A 22,330-nucleotide genomic window follows, 5' to 3' on the forward strand; every position below is an offset into this window, starting at 1 on the left:
CAGTGTCTGTGAGTGCAGTTTTAAATCTTTCATTTTGACCTGGCAAGTGCACCCACTTGCCAGGCCCAAACTTTCCCTTTTACTAGATGTACACCACCTTTAAGGTAGGGCCAAGGTAGCCCCCTGGGCAGGGTGCAGTGTATTTAAAAGGTAGGACAGGCACTGGTGTGTTTTAAATGTCCTTATAGTGAAATACTGCTAATTTCATTTTTCAATATTGCGAGACCTATCTCTCCCAAAGAGGGATTGGCTTGAAATATCCTTTAAGTGCAATTCCCATTGGGAGAAGATGGAGATTTGGAGTTTAGGGTCTCTGAACTCACAATTTAAAAAATGCATCTTTTGTTGAAGTTGGCTTTTGAATTGCAAGTTTAGACATGCCACTTTTAGAAAGAGGGCATTTTCTTGCTTAACCATTCTGTACCTCTGCCTATCTGTAAAATCCACATCTGGGTTGGCTGACAGCTGGACTCTTGTGCATTCACTCTAGACAGCCACAGAAAGGGAGCGGAGGTGTGCCTTGCATAGCCTGATAGGCCATCACCAGGTTGATGGGCCTTCCTGAGCTACAGTGGTGGGAGGAGTTATCACTGACACCTGAATAGGGTTGTGCCTGTCCTGATACAAAGCTGTCTCCATCTCCCCTGTAGTGTGTCTGGAGCCAGGTCAGGGAAAGGCAGGATATTGTGCACTACAAAGACTTTTCTTTGAAGTTTGCCTACTTCAAAGGCAGAAAGGGGTATAAGTATTGAACCTCTGACACCCCAAATGTAGAGCACTTCTAGACTGAGGACATTGTGCCAGGAAGAAGAGCTGGAAGCTGTTGGAGAGACTGCCACTCTGCCTGTTGCTTTGTTGATCTGGCCCTCTACTTGCTGCTTCTGTCCAGGGAGTGAAAGAACTGGACTTTCTACAAGGTTCTCCGAGGGCTTGTGCATTCTTGCCTCCTGTTAAGAAGTCTCAGGGCCATCAAAGACCTCACCTGCCAGTGCCTGAGCTCTTCTGCTAAGAGTACGGACTTGCCATGTGGTTCCAAATCCAGTTCCTGGGCCCTTGGAAGTGTAATCTTGTGCTCTTAAGGAGAAAATCCACGTGTAGACTCCCAGTGCCTGTTTTATTGGTGCATCGCTGCAAAAGATCAGTGCAGCACCTGGTCTCAGCTGTAAAATCTATGCAGCGCCTGCTCCGCAGCTGGAAAATGAACGCAGTGCCTGCTTTGGACGGTTGCATTGATGGACTGCATCCGTTTTTTCGCTGTATCGTCCCTGGGCGCCGATTCTTCATCGATACCGCACCGCAGTAAGGAACCACATCCGCGTGTCCCGACAGCGATACCCCTTCCAGTAAGTAACCGATGCATCACCTCCCTTGGCAGTAAGGAACCAACACATCACCCCCTTGCCTAGCAGTAAGGAACCGACGCATCACCTCCTCTGTCAGTAAGAAACCAACGCATGTGTAGTAAGGAACAGACACATCGCTTTGCTTTTCCAGCACCTCATCTCCCCTGCGCCTGCTACAACTTTGATTTTTGATGCATCAAATGTACTTTGTGCTAAAAGAAATGCATCCACTAATTTCCATGGGCTTAACTTGCTTAATCTTTGAAAAGTGATATCTTGACTTGTGTATGTTGGATGTTTGTCATTTTGGTCTTGTTGTATTCAGATAATTATTGGCTATTTTTCAAAGCTGGTGTGGACTCCGTCTGTAGAATTGTCGGTGTATTACTGTGTGTGTATGTACAAATGCTTTACACATTGCCTCTGATGTACGCCCGACTGCTCGTGCCAAGCTACCAAGGCGGTGAACAGGGGTTATTTTAGCTCAATCTCAACCTCAATCTAACTAGAGTGAGGTTCCCTACTTAGATAGGATGCAAACCACTGCTAACTAGAGACCCCACTTCTAACAGCAAAATCCTTCACCCATTTCGTCACTACAACAATCGTTCAGTTGAACAAGTTGACCTCGAGTCACATTAAACACACTCCATTAACCACAGTGCTATTTACTCTTTAACAATACAGCATGCTCAGTGGCTTTCATGAATCGCACCCGCTCACCAAATCTGGACCAATCTTTTGCATTCACTTTTTTTTCACCATTACTAAGTCACTAACTGAAACTTGAACAATAGTAATATTTTTCTTTCTGTCATAGCACTCCTTTTCCTTACCCTGTAGTATTTTAACTCTGTCTCTCACTTTTAATACAACCACTCTGTACTCTAAACTCCAGATGCATTGAGGAGCCACTCTGGAAACACCTTTGTTAGAAATTGAGGTTTCCAGTTGGCAGAGTATACATCCTGTCCAAGCAGGAGCTGCAATTCTAGTCAGGGTAAGTTAGACACACAACCTAAAATAACCTGTGCTCACCCTCTGGTAGCTTGGCACAGAGCAGTCAGGCTTAACTTAAGCGGCAATGTGTAACTATTTGTGCACACTTCAATTACAGAAACACAGTGAAAACACCACAAAAAAACTCCACGCCTGTTTAGAAACATAGAGAATATTGAATATGTATCTGAGTAAAACAAGGCCAAAAGGCCAAAAATCCAATCAGTAGAAGTCGATATATGACTTTTTAAAGATTAAATCCAGAATTAAGGACATAGAAGTCAATAGCGCTAAAAGGTTACTTGAGGTCACGCTAGACCGGGGTAAGTGCAAAGTACAGGCAGACCGCGATGGAGGGCAGGCCGGCTGCAGGACCCACGCAGGGCCCACTGAAAAACGTACCTTTGTAGAGCGCATGTGTTGACGTTAAGACTCGATGCGTCGGTTCTGATTCACGCAGTTGGGTCGATACGTCGTCGTAGAGCCTCGCAGTTGGGTCCTCGGATAGGCACTGCATCATCGTCACACCTCGCAGTTAGGTCTATGTGTTGTCCTCAAGACACTCAGGGATGTCCTCGCATCAGCACTGCAGCGATGTCGGAGGGCACTGCGTCAGTTTCGACCGGCACAGTGGTGATGATGCATCGAGTTTTGCTGAAGCAGCTACAGAATCTACTTCTGAGGCTCAGGACTGGAGGGAGTGCCTTAGGCAATGGTAGAACTCACAGATGGCAGAGTCCAGCAGCACCAGCAGAGTTGCAAGAAGTATTTTGTGATCCTGAGACTTCAGAGGACAGGAGGGAAGTCAAAGAGCCCTGGGAGAAACTTGTGTACAAGGATCTAGAGAGCAGGTCCAGTCCCTCTCACTCCCAGGAAAGAAGCAGCAGGCAGCAGGCCAACACAGCAAAGCGGGTAGTAAGGTGGCAGTCCTTCCTACAGCACAGCAGCTCTTCTTCCTGGCAGAATGTCCTTGATTCAGCAAAGTTCTCCTTTGATGGTGTGTAGGGTCCAGTACGTATACCCAAAAGTGCCTTTGAAGTGAAGAAGACATCAAAAAGGCCTTTGAAGATCACACGGTCCCTGCCTTTCCTGCCCTTGCTCCATGCTCATTACAGGTGGGTATGCAGCTCTTTGTGTAGGGACTGGCACAGCCCTATCCAGGTGCAAGTGTCTGCTCCTCCCTCCTAATTTACCTTAGGAAGAACCATCAGCCTTGTGATGGCCCATCAGGATGCTAATTCACATCTCCTCTCCTTTTGTGTGAATGTCTAAAAGGATTGAACAAAGACCTTTGTCACAGCCCAGCAGTCACACAAAAAGAATGTGGATTCAGAGACAGGCAGAGGCACATAATGGTTCAAGTAAGAAAATGCCAACTTTCTAAAAGTGGCATTTTCAGATTTACAATTTAAAATTGGACTTCACCATAAATTGTGATTTTAAATTGTGAATCCAGAGACATCAAACTCCAAATCTCCATCTTTTAACAACAGGAGATTACACTTAAAAGATGTTTTAAGACAATACCAATGTTAACCTGTGAGAGAGATGGGCCTTGCAGTAGTGAAAAAAGAATTCAGCAGTTTTTCACTACCAGGACTTGTAAAACTAAAAAGTACATGTCCTACCTTTTACATACACTGCACCCTGCCCATAGGGCTGCCTAGGGCCTACCTTAGAGGTGACTTATATGTAATAAAAGGAAAGGTTTAGGCCTGGCAAGTAGGGTTAACTTGCCAAATCAAAATATCAGTTCAAAATGGCACACACAAGCTCTGCAGTATCAGGCCTGAGCCATGTTTACAGGCTACTGAAGCGAGTGGCTCAATCTGTGCTGCAGGCTCACTAGTAGCATTTAATTTTCAGTCCCAGGGCACATGTAGCGCACTCTACTAGAGACTTACATGTAAATTAAATATGCCAATTGTGGATAAGCCAATTCTACCACATTTTGAGTCCAGAGAACATGCACTTTAGCACTGGTTAGCAGTGGTAAAGTGCCCATAGTCCTAGAGCCAGCAAAAATGAAGTCAGCAAAACAGGAGGTCAGGGGGCAAAGTGTCAGAGAAACCACGCCATGGTTGATAGATCTAACAACCTTAATGACTTGTACTCTGTTCCTCAATAATGTAAATATAATTTCTACAATTGCATTGCTCTGCTAGCTCTAAACCTTGTTTCTAATACATTTACCCACATTTGCTTCCATCATGAGAGCCACTAAAGCACCTCCTCTTGATATTTTGTAGATTCTAATCAGGTGGCCATTCGGCTGTGGACTACACAAACCCACTTTATATTGAGTAATGCTAAATTAAGCCAACATCTTCGTACAGTCCAATACAAATTACAATTCACTGCCAGAAACCAAAGTTTTAAATGGAACGTCCGGTGCGAACAAGTCTTAGAAGAGAGTCAGCCATTGATTCAGTGACTGGTGGGGGCGCCTCAACAAATGAAAAATGAATTTAGAGAAATAGTTGACTGTTACAATCACATACTGTAAATGTTCTGCAAACTATATAGTATCCCGGCCAAACACATACTTTTCCCACAGCTTCTTTGAAAAAGATACAACCTCGGGAGGTATGTCGTTGACTATACAATACTTATTCTCCCACCCAAGCACATTCTACAATGTTGCATTTTATTTTTCTGCTGACGTACTGTGGTATTTCGTCAGGGTTTTGATGATGAACAGCATGTCGCTGGCGTTGGCCTTCAATACTTTTGTTTCGATAGTGAAACTTTTTTCTCCCGCGCTGTTGCAAATCCATTGTACGCCAGAGTCTGGAAGGTCCCACGCCACCATGGACAGCTCAGCTAAGAGGCACGGAAGAAACTGGAAACAGTCTGGCAAACATTGGCCCGGGAACCTAAGGGGTTAACCTGTGGAATCTGGGATAACTTGCATCCTGCCTTGGGTTCACTTTGCCTTCCCCAGTGCCACGGATAACGTCTCTGCTTGCAAGTGGTCCACTCGCGCGCTGCTCTCGGTACACGCTGCACCGCCTGCAGGCACAATGAGCATGCTTTTTGTTCGCGCGCTCCTGTGCTTCCTCATGTGCAGCTTGGCCTTAAGCATGGACGAGGATGAACAGGACGTATTGACGGTCGACAGCGTGGAAGTCGGCATGCTGTGGAAAGCCCTCCTGCGGCTCGGCTCCGTGCTGAAAGAGCAGGTGGCTAACACCAAGGTGGAGATAGCCCGAGTCTACCAGGAGCTGGAGCTGTTCAACCGCTCGGTGGCCGAGCTGCTGCGGCAGGTCGGCGCGTGCGAGAGGACCGGGGAGAGCCTGAGCCGGCGCGAGGCGGAGCTCGGGCACAAGGAGGACGAGTTCCAGGGGCTCGCTGTGGATTTCCAGGCCTACCTCAGCCAGATGGTGGAGCACGAAACCTCCTTTGAAGCCAAGCTGCACTCCTTGGAGAAGCGTCTGGAAAACACTCTGGACCTCGAGGAGTGGGAGCAACTAATGGTAGGACCACAACGTGTTTAGAGAGCTTGTTAAGAGTTGCCACTCACGGTTTCACTGCCACACCAGTGTGAACACACAGTGAACATCCCAACAGTGTAAGCTAGATTCTTAGGCCGTTAGTGAACTGGAGCGCATCACAACCTCACCTGGGTATGATGTGCTAAATAAATAGTGCAACTGGACCGCCCAGAAAGCGATATATAAATAACAATACATATAATGAATTATTTTAATTAAACTATTAAGATGTGTCAATAATTGCTAATCATTACTAGCTGTGAGACCCTGTTCCTCTGTTACTGAATACTGAATGTGCGCCATCACTGACCATGGTTTTTTATATGGTTCTACTGACCACAATTCACATGGTTGCCATCGGTGTATTGATGTTATTGTTTAATTTCCTTGTGGGGTTTATAGCACCCACCACAACTCATGTTTCTAACGTAACCTCTGCTTTACCACATACTTCACAACTTTCTAACCACTTGTTCTGGCATTTTCTCTTTGCCCAGGCTTTGTTGACGTCTCAGAGCGTGAGAATCGATGACCTTTTCACAGACGTAGAGTCCCAGGACAAAGAAATCAATGCTCAGGAGGAAAGACTTGAAAATCTCGTAAAAGAGGTGGGTTTTGTTTCACTGCTAAAGTCTGCACTTGGCAGTCACAATTTTAAACCATAAGCCCCGATACATTGATAGCTCAAGAAACCTTATATGTTGTGCTTATTTATTTCAACGTACGTTTATAATGATACGCAAAAGCATTGTTTTGTTCTGATACGTAAAAGCATTGGTTTACAGTGCTACGTAAAAGCTTTGCTTCTAGGCGCTGCACAATGTAGACGAGAGAGACCTAGTGTGGAGGAAAGGTTGGACACACTTTCTAAAATGTTTTCGAATTATTGAATTGTGCTGACTATGTTGGTAGTACACCGTGCATTTTGCTGTGAATAGCATCACGCTGCACCCCTGTTTCCTCCTGACTTTTCAGATTGTTTTTCATTCCTACTTTCGCCCATAGTTACTGTTTTCCTACCTTCCACTTCCTGCTTTGTTTCTCCCTTTCTTGCCTTTCTCTCTTGCAGTTTCTCCCACAAACCAAATGCACTACTCATGGGCTCACTCTTAATGTAAAAGAATGATCACCTCACAAATGACATACATTATCTCACTAGTGACATGCTATATTGTCGTACCAAGAACATAATGAGTGATACAACTATGGATACAGTATTATCTATTGTGTGTAATGAAATGTAAAAATGTGGTGTAAACTCCGGTGATTTACTATTATAATTATTGTAAGGTCATAAGCACTATATTTGATGTGTGTGCTATGATTTATGTTAGGTGTGTGAGCTATGGTTTGTGGAGGGAATCATAACTGGTGAATTTTAGGGTTTTTTGGTTTTAAGACTTTACCATAACTGTACTTTAACTCCATCCATCCATCCATCCATCCATCCATCCATCCATCCATCCATCCATCCATCCATCCATCCATCCATCCATCCATCCATCCATCCATCCATCCATCCATCCATCCATCCATCCATCCATCCATCCATCCATCCATCCATCCATCCATCCATCCATCCATCCATCCATCCATCCATCCATCCATCCATCCATCCATCCATCCATCCATCCATCCATCCATCCATCCATCCATCCATCCATCCATCCATCCATCCATCCATCCATCCATCCATCCATCCATCCATCCATCCATCCATCCATCCATCCATCCATCCATCCATCCATCCATCCATCCATCCATCCATCCATCCATCCATCCATCCATCCATCCATCCATCCATCCATCCATCCATCCATCCATCCATCCATCCATCCATCCATCCATCCATCCATCCATCCATCCATCCATCCATCCATCCATCCATCCATCCATCCATCCATCCATCCATCCATCCATCCATCCATCCATCCATCCATCCATCCATCCATCCATCCATCCATCCATCCATCCATCCATCCATCCATCCATCCATCCATCCATCCATCCATCCATCCATCCATCCATCCATCCATCCATCCATCCATCCATCCATCCATCCATCCATCCATCCATCCATCCATCCATCCATCCATCCATCCATCCATCCATCCATCCATCCATCCATCCATCCATCCATCCATCCATCCATCCATCCATCCATCCATCCATCCATCCATCCACTTACTTGCACCTGTTAGTACTTGAGAATGTTTAAAATGAGATGTGTTTTAAAGAGTCATTAAATGTACTTGGATCTGCCTTTAAGGTTGTATAATGGTGTCACAAGTTGTTGGATTAATAATGTAGACCACTGGTTATCAGTGGTTATGTGGGGGATGATAGTTCGTAATGGTTGCTGTGTATTTGTATGATGGTATCTGTGTGGGTGTATGATGGTGGGGGTTGGGTAATTTCATGGTGGATGGATGGTCATAAGGTAGTGTGTGGGCTTATGAACATGACTGTGAGGTTGTCTTATTAAGGTGTTTGGTGCATTGTGGTTGTGCATATGTATGATGGTTGGTTTGTCACTATAAGTCATGTGTCAATAGCTATATGATGTTTAGTGTTTTGTATAGACACCATACACCCACCATTTCCAAATGGTGGATGTATGGATGAATTAGTCAGTGTGTTGGGGTACAAGGTTAGTGGAGTTGTGACATGAGACCGAGCTTTCATGTTACCGTTTTCATTTCATTAATATTAACTTTTTACTTTGAAGCCACGGTTAACATACCAGTGTGCCACCCTGCCATGCTTCTGCAGCTCATGCATGTACCCCCCACTCTCCCTTTGGCCCCTTGGCATCCCTACTGCCACTCATGTATGTCTCCCCTCACCCTGCCATCCCTCGCTATGCCATTGCACTTTTGCTACCCCTGTGTCCCAACCCTGTAACTTTGTCAAAGCTGACCGGTCTGGCTTGTTAGTAAAATATAAGCTAGATCTGTACATCTCCCCATATGTTCCGGGCTTAATTTGCTAAAAAATCCCTTCTCGTGGTCGCAAACACTGGGAGATATTTAAAGAAATAGTATGGAGCTTAATTTACAGCCCTCTGGGGAGGGGGTACAGGCCTGTCTACCTAGTCCAAGGGAGGGAGGGACATTACTACTCCTACCTTGACTAAGGGTGGGGTGGGTAGCATGTGCAACCTTCTATTCAGGCAGGGGTTCGCTAATTAACTACCTGTGCCATGCCTGACAACAGAGGTAGTGTGCAGCCATTTAGGACTCCTCTTTTCAATGTGAATGAGGCTTAGAGGTCCATTAGGATGACGGGCGGAAAAGTACCCCGACCGCCATGGTAGCGAGAAAACAACGCCCGCCAGGACCACGGGAAAACCGCCGGTCCAATTATTATGCTCCGCAGTGGTAATCCGACCGTGGCGGTCGGACAGCGGCAGTTAACATTGTGGTGGGTGGTGCTGCCAGCAGCACCCCCGCGATGTCCAAACAAGCATGTCCTGCATGTCCCTGCACTGTGTTGCAGGCATTGCACAGTGCCTGCCACCTGGTACAGGGACATGGCACCCCCCCCCCAGTGCACCCACACCCCCCCCAACCAACACATTGGGGGTCCGCAATGGACCCCCAGAGACATTCTCCGCATGCCTTTCCATGGCGGTTCCACCGCCAAGGAAAGCTGGCTACGGCCGGCATCATAATCGTGCCGGCGGTGCTTGGCCCTGATTCGCCACAATTGTAGCGGTCCAGCTCCGCACGCCAGGCAAGCGGGCGGACTGCAACCGGCAGAAAAGTGGCAGGCGGGATATCACACAGCTGCGGTCACGACCGCAATGCTAATCAGACCGGCGGTGTTCAGGACTTCGATGGCGGGCGGATGTCTGCCGCCGGTCTGGCGGTTGCTACCACCCGCCCGGCGGAGGACATCCGCCCCTCCATCCTAATGGACCTCTTAGTGTGTAAGCAAGCGGAATTTTTTCAATTGGTCCAACATGTCCAACGAAGTTTGCCCTTATACATTCAAAAGAAGTATTCTCAACTAACATTAGATGCATAGGTACTTTTTACCAGGGGCTCATTGTGTTTTTTAGTTTTAGCTTTTTTGTTTATGTCCTCTGTGTAAATTTAATTTGTTATGTGAATCTAGAGGAGCTAACTATCATGGTTGGTGGGAGCTAGCACTGCTGGGTAAGACTTTTATTATTTTCTTTCCTCCCCAAAATGAATGTCCACAAATCCAGGCTTCGAGTATAATGCATACCACTGCTAACACTGCATTATTCCTCTAATTTATTTTGTAGGTAACATCCCGGAAAAGAAAACTGGGAAGACGAAGACAAAAGTAAAATTTCTACCTTCCGAGGAGCAGAATGCACGTTTTGTACTGTTACTAGCGATGAATTTCAAGACCTCCCTTTCACTCACACACACAGATATGCTCACACATATGTTACGTTAGTGGGATTTATAAAGCGCGCAGCTACTCAAGAGAGTGTCTTGGCATTAAAACAGGTAGCCTACAATAACAAGTGTCTTGTTATGCTTGCTGGGAGAGCCATGTTTAAAAAATGTTCTTATAAGTAGAAGGTTCCAATGTTATACGTAGCTCATACACACTCTCGTGGACATGCACCCTCATGTATACACAAAAAGCGTTTTAAATCATTTTTTACTTACCTTGCTGCTTTTGCAGGTCTTATTTGGACTCCTGCTACTTCTTTCTGCCTCCATCACTTGAAACTGAAATCTGGAACCTGCACAGTCACAGCAGTGGTAGCTGGTATCTCTGGGGGGCAGAGATGGGTGGTTGGGCAGGCGGGAGAGTGCACAATAGCAAAAAAAACCCACAAAAAACGTTTAACTTACCTGAACGCGACATTCTCCTCCCTTCCTCTTCTCTACCACAGAACTGGCAGCAGCAACTCCCTTTACCAATCAGGGTGCGGCTCTGATGCAGCATGAGAGCAGCTCCCCGATTGGATGGAGCAGCCGCGCTCCACAGCACTGTTGAGGCTATGGCTTGCTGTAACCCAGCTATCATAAGACAGCTGGGTTAGAGCTGTTTAAAGTGTGCATGTGTGGCTGGCTGTCTCAAGACTGCTGGACAAAATGACATGCGCACTTTAAACAGTGCCATACAAGCTCACCCTCCTCCCTGCTGAGTGACATACTGCTGTTACTTAGCAGCCGCTCTGCCCCCGTCCTGACACTTTGTTCGGGACAGGGTAGAAAAATAAAATGGTAATAAATTACCATTTTATTTTTAATGGGGTTGGGGTTTTTAAGTGGGGCAGTGCCCCTCCGCTCCAACGGAGGAGCCGCCCCCGAGTCACAGATTTGAGGTTTTGATCTCTGCTGTTTCACCATACCCTTTCCAGACTCTGCAAGGAGTTGGGAAAGAGCGAGGTTACTGGCTAATTGCCATGTACCCATGGGCAATAGGGGCTTAAGCCTCAGCACCCGTTGCTACCTATAAGTGTCACGCATTACTAAGTCACAGCTGGGGAGACAGGTGTGCCATGGCACTGAGGCCAGAGCTGGGGGTTCCCCAGCCCTAGAGAATCTCTGATGACCTGTACAGGCGGTTTATTATTAATTCTTGGTATATTAAAAACAGGCCAGAAACCAAGGTGGCTTAGCCCTGTATGCCTAAAGGGGGGAGCCATTGGCTGCAGAAGTCTCTACAACAACACCTCTTTGGTAAAAGTCACAATTGGATCAATTCAATTCGAGAAAAATTCAGACTTTCATGAATTGGAGCATTGTATCAGTGTATGAAACAAAATAGGCACTTCGCTTGAAATTTCATTGAAAAACTTTAATCTAGTATGTTCATACTGATGATAACTTTTCTGAACAATGCTGTTTTTCTGCCTAGCAGAAAGGCCACGAGAAAACATCCTGTGAAAAGCAGGTGCACTGTTTGCAAACCAATTCCTTTAAAAATCCTTATGCTCTTCTTCAGCCCTTCTGGGAAACCGGGTTGGTTTGAATAAACATGCACATTCACTTGTATACACAAATGCCATCTAAAAGGTGCTCTGTTTGAAGAACTCTGTGTTGGTATTTCTATCAAGATGTCTCATCTGTGAAGGTCTTAACAACCCGAAAACGTGTTATCATTTATGAAATCAATGTGTTGTTTCTTCTGTTCTGCTATTAAAACTTCAAAATATACTTTGAAACAAAACGCATTCCTCACTGTTATGTCTTCTTACAAAAACATTACAAAACGTGCCCTTCAATTCTACCATCAGATGATTGAATTCTACTATAATTCACATTCAATTAAACACAGAAAATGTACTGCTTCGATAAATGATTGGGATTAGGCATTCGGTTTAGGTGCAGGGATCTGGTGTAGGTTAGGGTTGGTGTTATGGTTAAGGTAATCTTGCACGTCATTTGTTAGAGTTGGGTTTAGCATTTGGGTTGGGTCTAAAGTTAACAACTGAACTGAAATTCTTTTTGTTGCTTTATAAGTACGTGGTTTTTATATGCTTTAAACTGGGTGTAATGATTTAGAACCAATTACACAACATTAAGGCTCATTAAAGAGGTTTCCGATTCGGTATGCCCAGGGTGACACCGCTATGGGCAAATATGTATGTCCTGGACTGAACCTATCGAACCCGCAGACTCCGGAGATGATATTTCCAGGTCTGGAGACATTGGGCATGGAGGCATCTGCAGAGCTGCGGGGGATGGAGGCAGCTGCTGCTGTGCCCAGCCCCTGCCTCCCAACATACTTCTGCATGGGGTAAGAAGGTGCTCCGCCCATCTGAAGGAAACGGACATCTGCCCTGCTGCTGCCTCCTGCTCCCTTCAACCCTGCCACAGACAAAAGAAAAAGCTGCCCAGTCATTTGCCACCTACTCTCCGCAGGCGGTTAATGGCAGCAGATGTGGGCCAGTTGTTTCCCAGGGAAGTCTGAAAAACATGTGGTATTGGGCTTGGCTTTCCAGGGTCCACATGTTTCCCCATTTTTTATTAAACAACTTCTAATCTCCGCTATCTCACGAAGAGATACTGGCCAGTATTAACAATTTCAACCCTGGTATTTCACTGCAGAGATAACAGGGAACTTGGAATAGAGCCCTAGTATTGTAAAGATCAAAAGCATAGAGGAATCCCTTTCGATTTCAGTTCATGTGCAGTGTAACAGGAACGTTTTGATATAAATAGACAAAACTCAGCTCTGCTGTGTTGCTCTTCAAAAGGGAGTATCTCTCGAAAGCAAGCCACATATCACCATACATGTGTACAGCATGAAGCAGTGGGGATGAACTCTTGTTACCTTGTTATTGCAAACACAATTTCAAATCTGTGGCTTCATCTAAAAACACTGCAATTTTAAACTTGACTTTGCAAGATCTTTTAAAATTAAAGTTGGTGAACAAAGATATACATGATGGGCCACTAATACCAACACATGGGCACTAGTGCAAAATAGCTGGTTCTAGAATACATTTAATTTTCGAGATCCTCGAATAAATTTGCTATAACTAATCAAACATCATGGCAGAGAATTTTTAAAGGTTGGATTGGGCACATAGGGAGGCTAACGAGCACCCTACCTCTCATAGATCGAGAGAGAACTACTGGTTGCACAATTAACCTGGACGGATCAAGGATGAAAAACATCAATTTTAGGATTGATTGTCAGTTGGTAAGCGGGAATCCCCCTTTAATTACAGAAAGTCAAGGGTTAAGGCAGTGAAGTTCACAAGTACTAACACTATCAAATAGGCCGTGTGTTATCCTCACAGTGATAGGTCGAGATGCCCAGCCAATACATCTCCTGGCAGGTGTCGGGAGAAAAACACAGTGGGTCACGAGGGGGAACATTTAGAAGCATATGCACAGGGTGATCACATAACAATAAAGTTAGGTTTCATTACAGTCTGTACGATGAGTAGTACAAGTGGGCATTATATGTGTTGTTGGACATCAGGTGGTGGTGTTCCAGAGAGAGAAGGGCTGTAATCTTTTAAAATAATGATTGTACCTTGTTTTACAGAGGTAGAGGGTCCAACACCTAATTGGTAGGAACATTCTAGGAAAAGTTATAGTGAAAACTAGGTGTGTTTTTCTGTGATGCAGGTGCAACACATTGATGTCTGCACAATACTTGATGGGCAGTCAATACGAAGGTTTCCTAGCTTCGGTCACATAGTTGGCGCACTTTCAATTGAAGATGAAATAGGCAACAACGTTTCTTGTCCTTTAAAGCTTTGAAAAGGTCACCTTGGGAAAGCTCACATATATGATGCTGCAGTGGTCAAAGCAGGATATTGACCATGTGTGAACCCATTCAGGACATCACTGCTGAAGATAAATAACAGCTATGAATGACAAGCAAGAGGATGAAACTCTCATCTATGACATTCAGAGTTAATCCCTAGGTTGCATACAAGGAGAGCTGGGATCTAGAGTAGGTGCCCAGCCACTTGGTAGAGTAGATGGATCCATGTGGGCCAAGAATAAGATGCCCATTTTTGAAGGTATAACAAACTGCCACTCTGACTGCATCCAGCTTGGGATGTATACAAAACTCGTTGGCGACCACCATCACTTTCCTATACTTTAGATACATTTGTGTATCATAGGCATTCATCTACTAGACCAACTAGGACCAGAGCCATAGGAGCAGCCATATGTGAGGTGAACATGTACTGATGCTCTTATATGCTATTCTGCAGTATATGTTGTAATGGGAGACAGAAGAGAGGTACGTTTTGCTTGTTGGAAAAATGTAACCCAGACCCTCCATCGCAAATGATTATTGGACGATGTGGTATGGTATGGATAGTTTATGTACAATAAATATTATTTACAATATCACTTGGCACATTGGAAATACAAGCTTGCCAACCAAGCATGCAAAAAACATGTTATGTTTGCAGAGGCAATATTTTGTAGTCCTGCCATGGGCTTTCAAAACAAAAATTCACAGCAGAATTTCTGACAATGAGTGTTTTGGCCGCTCTAATATTTTTGACAAAGTTTGATCATGATCTATGAAAGGGGGGAGGGGGGCGTAAATGAGTACCAAGTCTTTCTAAAAGTAGTGTTTCCCTTTTAACAATAGAAAGTGCCAGCCTTCAGATTTCTAAAATATCCCTGATGTAAGAATTATCAAGCATAAATATGAGTAGGTGGATACTCTACTTCATTCATAAAAATGTATAATATTCATTAAACCTTTTATGAGACATCACAAAAAAGAATTCAGTAGATAAATCTTGATGGTTGGATCCAAGCTCTAGATATAGACGGAATACCCGTACAAATTCTCAAAGCTTGCCAAAATAGCGGATGTGTCTTTCATTTGCATAGTCTGCAGCCCTTTGTAAACCCAAAACGTTTTACCAAACAAACAAAGAAAGAAGTATAAACTGAGATGGGGATTGGTTGGGGCAGGCCAACTGCAGACTGGTGGTTTTAGCACTCCAGATCCCAGAGGGGAAATGCTGAACCACTCAATCCCCCATTCACAATCAAGAGCAGGCTAAGAATACCTAAACGTCTGTATATGCATGAAACCACTGTCTCATTGTATATCCATCCAGCCCACCACAACAATAGGACAAACTGTGTGCCCCCATTATCTTCTAGTTCGCATTCTACATCCAGGAGCAAAAACATTTGCTATTGTGAGCAACACAATGATTCCAGCATACCAATGCAAAAAAGTGATTCCCTGCCCTACTGAGACTTGAAAATTAAAAAATACACTTTTTTGAACTCCATTATTCAAGAGGTTAAAATTGAAATATACTATGTAGATGTATAATCTAATTGATTATGCCTACCTTATGTACCTTGATAACAAGATGTCAAATAGTGGGCATCTTTAGTTTGCTTTCTCATTAAGCAAACTACCACTCAGATAAATGTATTCATATTTTGTTAACTTTTTCTTATGCAATATTTTCCCTCCACTGAGAGCATAAGTAAGTGAGCGTCTCACATATCCCTGTACTAATCTCTTAATTTTCCTCCTATAATAATTATCAATCACTTACAATTTTCTTAATTCTGAATGTGCTCGCATGCCTCACTGTGTCTGGTTGGATAGAGAATGGTTGGGTTCATTCAATCAGTCTGGTACTACCAAGTGGTAGGGGTGATTTGTCGGTGGCACTCTCATTAGGGGACAGACACATCTTACTTCTTACATCACACTAGGTTATTGCCACTAAACCGAAAGCGCAGTTGTGAAGGAGATACGAAAGTGCTTGAAGTGAAGAGTATGGTCCTGTAAAGCTCCACAGAAGTTGCACCAGATATTTAGACAAAATGAAGCCACCTGTGAGTGTCCAACCACGGTTTGTTTTCATATTGAAAAGTTGTTTTTTTAGCACGAATTGGCACACTTGCCATAGAAACCGGCTAAACCACAGTGATAACAATTTGAAAGTACCATTTATTATGAAACAATTCCATTAAATACTAAGTTTACAGATTCTACATCTGCTAAATCACTACAATATGGCCATCTGCGCCAAAGCAAAATATAAATATACCTCACTTTATTGCACACATTTCCAATTAATAATTTAATGGGAAAATATATAGTCAGTTTTTCATCTATGCTAAACCAGTTTAGTAAAAAGCATCTATGAGACCCTTCAGATAAAGTTAAGAGAGTGTAGCCTAAAATAACCCAAATAAAATGGCCTTACATATATCACTAAAACATTCATGGCACTAATCTGAGTAATCACATTAAGAACATAAGTTAACTTGCACTTATTACCACCATTTTGCACTAGATTTAAGCAAGAATGTTCAACCTTTTTCAATAGAAATTTATAACGGGACTATTGTGGGCCATGTGCCATTTACAGAATCTTGATGCTATGACTGCTATCGGCTCACTTTTATGATTGAAAATGCTAACCTGTGAATTGACAAATATATGAAAAGAATGCCAGCATAAACACACAAAGTAGAAAACTAATTGTGAGAATATCACTTATACTATTATATACCTGTGTAACAGCAGGGTCTAGTGTCTTGCTAGGCCAAAACCAAGTAGAACTGGCAGACCTTTGCTTAACCCCTATCAGCAATGACACAAGGCAGCTTTTTGTACCCCAGAGAAAAAAAGTGTTAATTATCTAAGCAACATCAAAACAACATCACAGCCAAGAAACAAACCAATTAAATTCCCAAACCAATGTAGCTAAATGGAAAACATTTAATAACAAATGTTACACCAAAATGGTAACACTTAGATTAGGGAACCACAAGTATGGGTTTTTAATAATTTTACGCCAAAAATAAATTACTGCGTGCCTATGGTTCCATTTGACTGGTATGTAGGCATGATTTTGGGCGATCCTTGACGAAGTTGGAATCAGAGCCTTACGGGTCGCATCAGCCAATAGTTTCACCCCCTGACTTACTCCTTTTTATGGAAGTCTAAATCCTCCAGTGAGGCGTGGCAGGAAAGTGTAGCCAGTGAGATCCTCATGATGATAAATACTTGATTTTTGAGCTACTACTGGAGCCTTGAGTTTCCAAGCCAAAAGCTCCCATTGGGACAGCCTCCTAATACTTCTTCTTGCTGAGATCACTTTTCTGACTTTCCCTGCTCTCTAATTTTCCTTCGCACTTTGTCACTTTTCTGGAGCTGGAAATCTTGAAAGATGCAAGTGCTCTATAAAATTGGGTACTTGATTTCAGCATTCCAATGATAGCATGGAACGTCCTACCAACTAGCTCTGAACAGGACAATAGAGCATGTGCATTGTTTGCAATAAAGCAAAGATTTATGGTTGGGTTAAGGGTTAAATTTAGGGTTGTGGTTAATGTGGGTGGGAGATGACAACATCATTTGCCATCATAAAGGAATTTGTCATAGAAGCCTTGCTTTTGTACTGTGTCTATTTTAAATTTAAATAATAGGTTTGAGCATTCTTCATGGTGGATTTTCTATAATGTTTTTTCCTTATAAAAGAGTTTTACATTTCAAAATAGATCCTTGACGTATGGAAAAGAAACATAGCCCAAGTCATTTTAATAAACTCCTGCACTCTAGCAGAATCCACCTCATTAGCATATATCTTCTCCAGACTCTTCTTATTAAACCAAGAGTGACACTGTCATGGACATACAAAAGGAAGACTTAAATATGCAATTGATCTCTTTACAGAGCTTAGATATAATAATATAATAGCATCCTATATGACCATCAGTGGGTCTGTAGATAACTCCCTTTATTTTTGTGGGTACTCTCTCTGGCAGTATGCTGCCCTCAACGTGTGGAAAGGAAACGACTGAATGATCAAAACTCTGAGGTCATGGAGAAGGCCATGCTTTTAGGAGTATTTGTTTGCTCACTTATTGTTGTCCTCTTATACCTTCCAAACTTCTTAAAAGTTGAAAAGTTTATTGAAGAGAGTGTGTCACATTAAACTACAACTATGGTGATTCACTACTGATGCCGCGCGTGGTAAGGTAAAAGCTCTTTATTAAAAAAGTAACTGTTCTCGTGTGAGATAAGCAATTCTACTCCGATTGCTAAAAACAAGTATTGGTCAAGACTGGACAATTATTGAGCCACAACTTTCTGCAAGGTGTGGCTTTCATCCAAAAACATCCTTATATTAGTCCTCTTTTTGTTATTGTGCGTCACATATTAATTCTATCCCAAAACAAGTAATTACAATCCCTTTCTTTGGTCTTTAGTCAGAAATAGAGTATTTCATTTGAAGAGTTGGTAACATTTTGCAATCAAAAACTCATTATTTAGATGGATTTATAAAACAACTAAAATAATTTAAAGAGGACTTGGCCTTTCACATGTTATGTTAATGATATTTATAGAGCGCAACAAATACCCGGAGGTGTCCTGGCGCTGACTAAATTCCCTGAGACTAGTAGCCGCTGAAAAGTGGAAGGACGCCTACTCATTGGAGAAGAGCCAGGTCTTTAATTCTTTGCGGAAAGGCCAGAGATCCGTAATGGTCCTAAGAAATACATATGTAACCTTTACCTCTTTTTCAAAATAGTTTAAACACAACACCCTCTATGAATTCACAGAATTCCCATTTTGTTGGATGTGTGTGTGCCCTACAGGTAAGATAATAATAAGGGTTTCCTTGGTATCATGGTTTGACATGCGTTGCTGCTTGCCTCAATGGCCATAACATCCCCTGAGATTTGCTGAGCACTGAGAAACGGGGCACAAAGGTCTATCACTTTGTCAGAATTGGCAGGGCAGGTCCAACTGCCATTTTCCTCACAATCAAGCCTTGTGAAAATCGGAGGACAAGTATCACCACCCTGTTCTTACATAGAGGTGTTTAGTGGGCCGCAAGAAGGGACAAAGGTGGGCCAAACAGTGAAAACACCACATGAAGATGCTCTTAACCTACTGGCCCTAGAGGGCGGGGCTAACTACCATGCTAAACGGAGTGGCCTGAGTGGGCGCTCTCCTCGTCCCTGTGAAATTCATCTTACCCTGCCACCTGGGCATCCATCCTTCCTGCCAGGGAGTTGATGCCTGATGCGGGGCAACTCAGGAACCCTCTGGTGGGTACCAATCCGACCGAGAGCTGCTGTGACGGCTGACGAGGAGCCCCACCATGCCGATGAGCGTGTACCAAGATGGCAGCCACCTAGAAAAGTGCATTCAGTGAGTTCGGCTCAGTGAGCGAGGCCTGAGATATCAGAACTGCCGGGGCTGCAAGCTCCCGTTTGTGGGGAATGCCGAATTCCGCCACTTTGGCCATCCAATGTCCAGCCTCGCTCACCAGCCTTCTGCTGTGACCTCCTTTCTGGGGAGTGTGCTGGTTGGGGGTTAGCGCTGAGACTGCAGGCTGCTCTGAGTCACCTAAAACCCTACCTGAGACCGATTTGTGGTGCCACTGGGAGCTTAACACATTGTCATGCAGCCCCACTGAGGACGGCCTTCACGCTATAACATCACTGCACCTGTCTCTCTCCTGAGACTACTGTTGAAGGCCCTGTAACCTGCCCACCGGACAAGGAGATAAGATTATTTGCTGAGTGCCACGTCCTCTCCTCCTTCCCCTCATTGCCAATGACCAGAGGACTGCCCTCTCTGCACTCTGGACCACGGGGCCTGACTCCTAAACACACCCTCGCAACTAAGGGGATCCCACCCTGTCCCCCCTAACGTGAAGCAGGGCACCTGCCTATCCCAAGGCCTGCTCCATCTTCCCCTCTGGAAAACGCACCCTGCCGTTGGGTAGCATCAGGCGGTTCTCTCACCGCCACATAGAGGACACCGCAAACAGTGCTCCCCTCCACAGGGAGCACCCTCATCCACAGCACAGGCCCCCACTGATAAATTGGACACCATCTTAGCTGGTAAGCCATAGGCGCCAGCAGAGATGCACTTGAAAGGAAAACAGACGCATTAGTAGTGGACATGGGGCTGCTACGAGAGGACCACAGGAAGATTTTCAATCGAATTTGCCAGTTGGAGTCCGAACTTTTGGTGCCGGGCCCCACATCTAAATCGCACTCGGTGGACCTGAATGCACTAATGGGCAGGGCCAAACTTTAGAGGCCCAGATAGAGGACCAGGTGGGAAGGGCCAGATGAAATAACATCATTGTGGTGAGCCTGCAAGAATGGATCGAGGGAGCATCAATGCTTACATTACTGGACGACTGGCTGCAGGAGATGGTATACCCAGTGGCCTGTCCACACATTATACTTTTGAACAAGCACACAGAGTGTGGGTGGCCCCTCATACCCGGGCCGGCCCCACAGCTGGTGGTGGTGTAACTACTACACTATACTGATCGAGACTTCATCCTGTGGCAGGCATGCAGCAATGGCCACTTCAATGTTGACACTGCTCGAAGCTTAATTTTTCCCAGTTCCCAGCTAAACTACTAATTCTTCTGGAAGGGAAGTCCATCTTTCTCTCTCTACTCCAGATCAGGCATGGCAGTGGCTTGATGACTACGACTCAAACAGTGGCCACTGTCCAGAGGCTGTGCTCTGGAACGTTGCAAACTCAGGAGATTCCACCCAAACTGAGGGGGAGGAATATGACCGACGCAGCAACAGGCCCTGGCTGGTCAGGATGAGGTGGCAGCGGCTGCAGCGCTCGTGCGCTCCGGGAGGGGAGCCCCAAGAAAGCAACTGCCTTCAAGGAAGACAGGGCCTCAGTCATTGGGAGCAGTACCGGCTCTTACACCAGTGCACCCATGACAAAGGTCACCCCTGAAACAGGTGATGAACTCACATGACTGTGGTTATATTGCTGTTGTTAACCCTTTTCACAGGTAGTAACTCTTTCATATTATACCCAGGTGTTCACCTACTTGATGTATCAGACTCTATACATTCTCTGGGGTTGGGCCAGACGCTTGCCCTACAGTGCTTCATCTCTCACCCCCCACTGTACCATGGAACGATGGCCGATCATCAGGTGCCTCGATAGAACTCTGTTTGAACAGTTTGGACAAAACACAATGATGTAATTGTCCTGGGTGGGTTCAGATGTGGTTTGTTTTTTATGTTTATTGCTTTCCTTGCTGAGGCACACTTTGAGTGGGCATCCTGGGGGATAGTGCTGTGGAATGGTGTTGGGAACCATGGTTTGGAGGTGGATCACAGACCATGGATAGTGCTGGCTCCACCATCCGGCTGCTCACCTGGAATGTGAGGGGTCCCAACTCCCCAAGTAAGAGATACAGAGTCCAGGCCTACATTAAGAGATGTAAAGTACAGGTTGCCTAGCTACAAGAAACTCACCTAACCAAGGCAGAAGGGCTTGCACTGCAAAAAGGATGGTGGAGCCATATATATATCACACAACCTACTCAGCCTTCTCCTGAGGAGTACTAATTTGGATCCTGTCGGACGTACCCTTCCTGCCACAGCTTTAGAGTATTGACCCAGAGGACGGGTATATTGTGTTTGGGGCAAACTGAAGGAGAAAGATATTGCATTGCTAAATCTCTGCATCCCGAACGTAGATCAGCAAACCTTCCTCTCATTCCTATCCGCTCACCTCTCCTCACTTCTACATCACCTGCTGATCATAGGAGGAGACTTCAGTTGCACAGCAAATACGACCTTGGATAGATTCCATCCACCATTGGCCACCTCCCTGACCCCAGCTGTGGCAATATTTTTCAGGGGCTAGATGTGGGTGTAGACACCTGTAGGGAGCATAACCCACTGCTCAGGGAATATTCATACCACTCGGGACTGCATGACCTTTTTGCCCGCCAAGACACATTACTTTGCAATGCACTCTTATGTGACAGGGCACCCCCACTCGGAGTACCTCATCAACACTCACTCAGGCCTCAGCTGCTACTGTCCCTACACTGGGACTCTTCCAGATCACTGGTCCAGTCCTGAAAACTCAACATGGACGGCGGAAGACCCAGTCTGTCGGCACTCGCTAGTGACTACCCTCCACAATTATCTTGCAGAGAATAAGGCACTTCCTTCTCATTCCTGACTGAATGGGAAGGAGGTACAACATAGCTACAACGAAGGGGATCCACTTGGAACTACA

The 22,330-nt window shown here is 44.7% G+C and overlaps 2 protein-coding genes across 3 annotated transcripts in view; one reads left to right on the plus strand and one right to left on the minus strand.

Annotated features, from left to right (window-relative positions):
* Nucleotides 1-22,330, minus strand: part of DOCK8 (dedicator of cytokinesis 8) — a 567,196-nt gene that overhangs the window by 272,120 nt on the left and 272,746 nt on the right. The window lies entirely within an intron of this gene.
* Nucleotides 5,249-11,990, plus strand: LOC146865990 (angiopoietin-related protein 3-like). The gene is made up of 3 exons (XM_085632980.1): nucleotides 5,249-5,818; nucleotides 6,334-6,444; nucleotides 10,110-11,990. The coding sequence occupies exons 1-3, from the start codon at nucleotides 5,366-5,368 to the stop codon at nucleotides 10,152-10,154; spliced, it is 609 nt and encodes a 202-aa protein (XP_085489106.1). The 5' UTR covers nucleotides 5,249-5,365; the 3' UTR covers nucleotides 10,155-11,990.

Source organism: Triturus cristatus, chromosome 2_1, assembly GCF_964204655.1.
Source record: "Triturus cristatus chromosome 2_1, aTriCri1.1, whole genome shotgun sequence".
In the NCBI taxonomy this organism is placed as follows: Eukaryota; Metazoa; Chordata; class Amphibia; order Caudata; family Salamandridae; genus Triturus; species Triturus cristatus.